We start from the raw sequence: 626 nt of genomic DNA on the forward strand, positions 1-626 counted from the left end.
CACCGTAAAACACATCAATTTAATCGTCAGCACTTTACAGACACAACGAAACAGACGGAGCCTCTCGCCAGCCTACCTGAGCGCCGCCCCGAACGAGGGCGCCGCCAGACACATCGCAACCAACTCCAGAAGAGGCAGGAGATTTTCAGGTCTGAGCGGCGCTTCCCCCGACAGGACAAGACAAATCCTCTTCAGGGCCTCCATGTACATCGCCACCGGGATCAGCAGGTACTCGTAAGCGCAACTTCCGTACCGCTGAAGGAAGTTCTTCTCGGGTTTGGGCAGGAACTCCCAGAAGGGCTCGAGGATGGACACTTCGAAGTCGTAGAAGGTGTTGGTGTAGATGTGGTGCGAAAGCCCGTGGGTTATCCTCCAGTCGTAGGAGGAGAGGAAGGTCAGGTCGAAGAGAAACATCCGCCAGTTGTCTCGCTGGTGGAAGAAGTTGTGGGCGCACATGGACGTCATGGCAAGAAATATACCTGTGACGAGAAATGAATGCACGAGGGAAGTGAAGGCGGATGTTAGTTACCTGCCTGGAAACTATAACAAGGCAAGGAAATCAAAGGCAAACAAAATAACCTAAAAAGAAAGAAAAATTAAATATATATTATAATCACACAGAGAGA

At 50.6% G+C, this 626-nt stretch overlaps 1 protein-coding gene across 1 annotated transcript in view; it reads right to left on the reverse strand.

The window, feature by feature from the left end:
- LOC119591883 (cytochrome b5-related protein-like) overlaps positions 1-626 on the reverse strand; it is a gene marked incomplete at its 3' end in the record, with an annotated part of 10,770 nt that overhangs the window by 1,214 nt on the left and 8,930 nt on the right. The window contains 1 exon segment of the mRNA XM_037940625.1: positions 77-479. Within this exon segment, the coding sequence (XP_037796553.1) occupies positions 77-479 (403 nt within the window).

Source organism: Penaeus monodon, chromosome 29 (genome assembly GCF_015228065.2).
Source record: "Penaeus monodon isolate SGIC_2016 chromosome 29, NSTDA_Pmon_1, whole genome shotgun sequence".
In the NCBI taxonomy this organism is placed as follows: Eukaryota; Metazoa; Arthropoda; class Malacostraca; order Decapoda; family Penaeidae; genus Penaeus; species Penaeus monodon.